At 43.5% G+C, this 2,531-nt stretch overlaps 1 protein-coding gene across 1 annotated transcript; it reads right to left on the bottom strand.

The window, feature by feature from the left end:
* Positions 1 to 575: 575 nt before the first annotated feature.
* LOC114320179 (uncharacterized) lies at positions 576 to 1,097 on the bottom strand. The gene has a single exon (XM_028267302.2). It carries the CDS (start codon positions 1,095 to 1,097, stop codon positions 576 to 578), a length of 522 nt encoding a protein of 173 aa, XP_028123103.2.
* Positions 1,098 to 2,531: the final 1,434 nt, after the last annotated feature.

Here is a 2,531-nt window from a genome sequence, read left to right as displayed (position 1 = left end):
CAATCAAAATATCACATGCTAGGTATACATAAACACATATCATGGAACCCCCAAATGGTGTAGATACAGATAATAGACAGTTCATAGGTTCTAATGGCCTAGTTAATTTCTAAGAGAAAGCATGCGATACAAATGAATGCGTGGAGCCAGAATCAATCAACGCAGAGGCATTCTAAGCACATATAGAAATTGTACCTGACACCACAGACTCAGTGTTCTGCACATCACCTGGCACAAGTGCAAATACTCGACCTTGCCTCAAAGTCTCTTTCCCGGTGTTAGCTTTCATATTCATCTTGGATGCAGAAGCGGATTCGGCTGAACTTGCCGCTAGACGGTTGGCATTTTTGAGCCTGATAGGACAATCCTTCATCACATGACCGATTTTTCCACACCTGAAACAGGCACCTGAAGCTCGATAACAAACCCCCTTGTGTTTTCTACCACAGTCTGGGCAAGTCGGTGTAGTACCACTACTTTGGCTTGAGCCACTGTAAAATCCTTTATTTTGTCTCTTATTCCCAGTAACTGAACCACTCTTTTTGAAACTGTTCCCAAACCTTTTTCCCATCCAATCAGTTCGTGGGACGAGAGTTTGTTTCTTTGTTAGCCAAAATAGCTTCCGCCATTAATGCCCTATCCAACACATTCACATACGTGGGTAGATTCATAACTCCCACCTGATCCAGTATATCTAAATCCAGCCCACTCTCAAATTTGTGGGCCTTCTTGTAGTCCGTGTCCACCATATGAGGAGCAAACGTGGCGAACTTAGTAAATTTAGCTTCGTACTCAGCTACGGACATTCTGCCTTGTTTGAGTTCCTGAGATTCTGAAACTTTCCGATCCCGAAAGCACTGGGGAAAGTACTTGTCATAGAAGATTGTATTAAATTGAGCCCATGACATATTTTCATTGCCATTCCAAACTAGTAACCACCATCTCCGAGCTTCGTCCTTCAGAGTGTAGGTAGCCAATAAGACTTTCTGAATCTTAGAACAGGGAAATACTTCAAACAGTTTCTCCATCTCCAACAACCATGTTTCAGCCTTTAATGGTTTAATTCCTCCAAGAAAGGTTGGCAGTTTTATTTTCATGAACTTCTGAGTCAAATTAATAATGTCGTTGTTGTCCGGTTCAATTTGGGCCGGCAGAGGTAGAGGAGGTAGAGGTTATTGCCTCTGTTGTTGCATTACCACCCCAGTTAAAGCTGTAAGCATTTGTTCCATTCTTTTCATGCGAGTGTAGACACCCCATTTTTGACCGTCCTCAAGACTTGGACGTCACCGTTTGAACACTCGGTGATTATCCATGTTTGTGTTCGTTTGGAGTTCCCGGAGGTCTCGACTCGCGCGCCTTGCCTCAGGATCTCTAAACTCAACCGTTTAGTGTCTGGTTTTACACCAAACACTTGTGTTTTGCCTTGGAGGGGCAGGGAATGCCTTGTGAGGCATCCCCACACACCACCGGTAGTGGCTGGAGGTCACCTGCTGGTTTTTGCTGCCATCGGCACATTTTGTTGCCGGTCGGCACTCTTTGTTGCAGGTCGGCACTATTTGTTGCCGGTCGGCACTCTTTTTTGCCAAAACGGCATTTTTGGCCGGCCGACTACTGTGCATCTGCTTTTGCAGATATTTTAAGACAGCTGTCTTGCCTTTTGCTCCCCTCCATACACGTGTATGGAGGGATCTCCCTCTTATGAAGCTTGTCTTGTAAGCTTTACAAGACAAGAAGTTCCATAAAAGAGAGGGACTCTCTCTTGTTGCAAGGGTTAGAGACTTGAAACACTTGGGAGATATTTAGACAGCCATTTTAGGGTTTTGAGTTCTAGGGTTAGAATCCATTCACCTTCTATCCCTATATCTCCCTCTTGTGTGTGTTTTAGTGTGTTTTAGTGTGTTTAGTCCATACTATTGCACTCAAACACCTAGTGTTTCACCTTCACTTAGTTACTGAGGTTCTAAGGGACTGATTTTGGTGTTTTGGTGTTGGATTCAAGCCAAGGAGGGCCATTGGAGCATCATTTGTAAAGGGGTCTTCAAGGGTGAGAATCTAGTCCCATTATTCCCCATTTTTGCATCTCATTTTTACCTATCTTAAAATCGTTTTTGAGCTTATTGTATAACACAAAAAAGTTCTGTTTTTTAGTCCTCTTGATTGTTTATTAAGAGTGTTTTGTGGTTTGAGGGTGTTTGACCCCTCTTAGGCCTTGAAAGGCCTCATTTTGTGCTATTTTGTACTAGTTTCGGGACTTTGGTGTTTGGGCCTCATCACCACTGAAATCTTGAGGGATTTCAGTGGTGAAGATGGTGTCTTGAAGTCTCCAAAAGGAGAGGGCCACCCCCTCTCCTTGTTGTCCTTAAAATGGACCATTTTTGGCCTCTTGAGAGAGCACCTAGCTAGGCTTCATGTTGACCATGCCTTAGTTGTTTTTTGTGCTTAATATGTCGTATTATGCCTCTGTTTTTACTTGGTTTTGGTACTCCATGCATGCTTAGCATAGTTGCCATGTAATGCCTTGTGATCCCTCA

Source organism: Camellia sinensis, chromosome 14, assembly GCF_055761805.1.
Source record: "Camellia sinensis isolate YWXY chromosome 14, ASM5576180v1, whole genome shotgun sequence".
NCBI lineage: Eukaryota > Viridiplantae > Streptophyta > Magnoliopsida > Ericales > Theaceae > Camellia > Camellia sinensis.
This window is presented reverse-complemented; position numbering and strand designations above follow the sequence as displayed.

Coding starts and splice junctions, on each gene's coding strand:
- LOC114320179 (XM_028267302.2), bottom strand. CDS start 1,097: ATGAAAATAAAACTGCCAACCTTTCTTGGAGGAATTAAACCATTAAAG.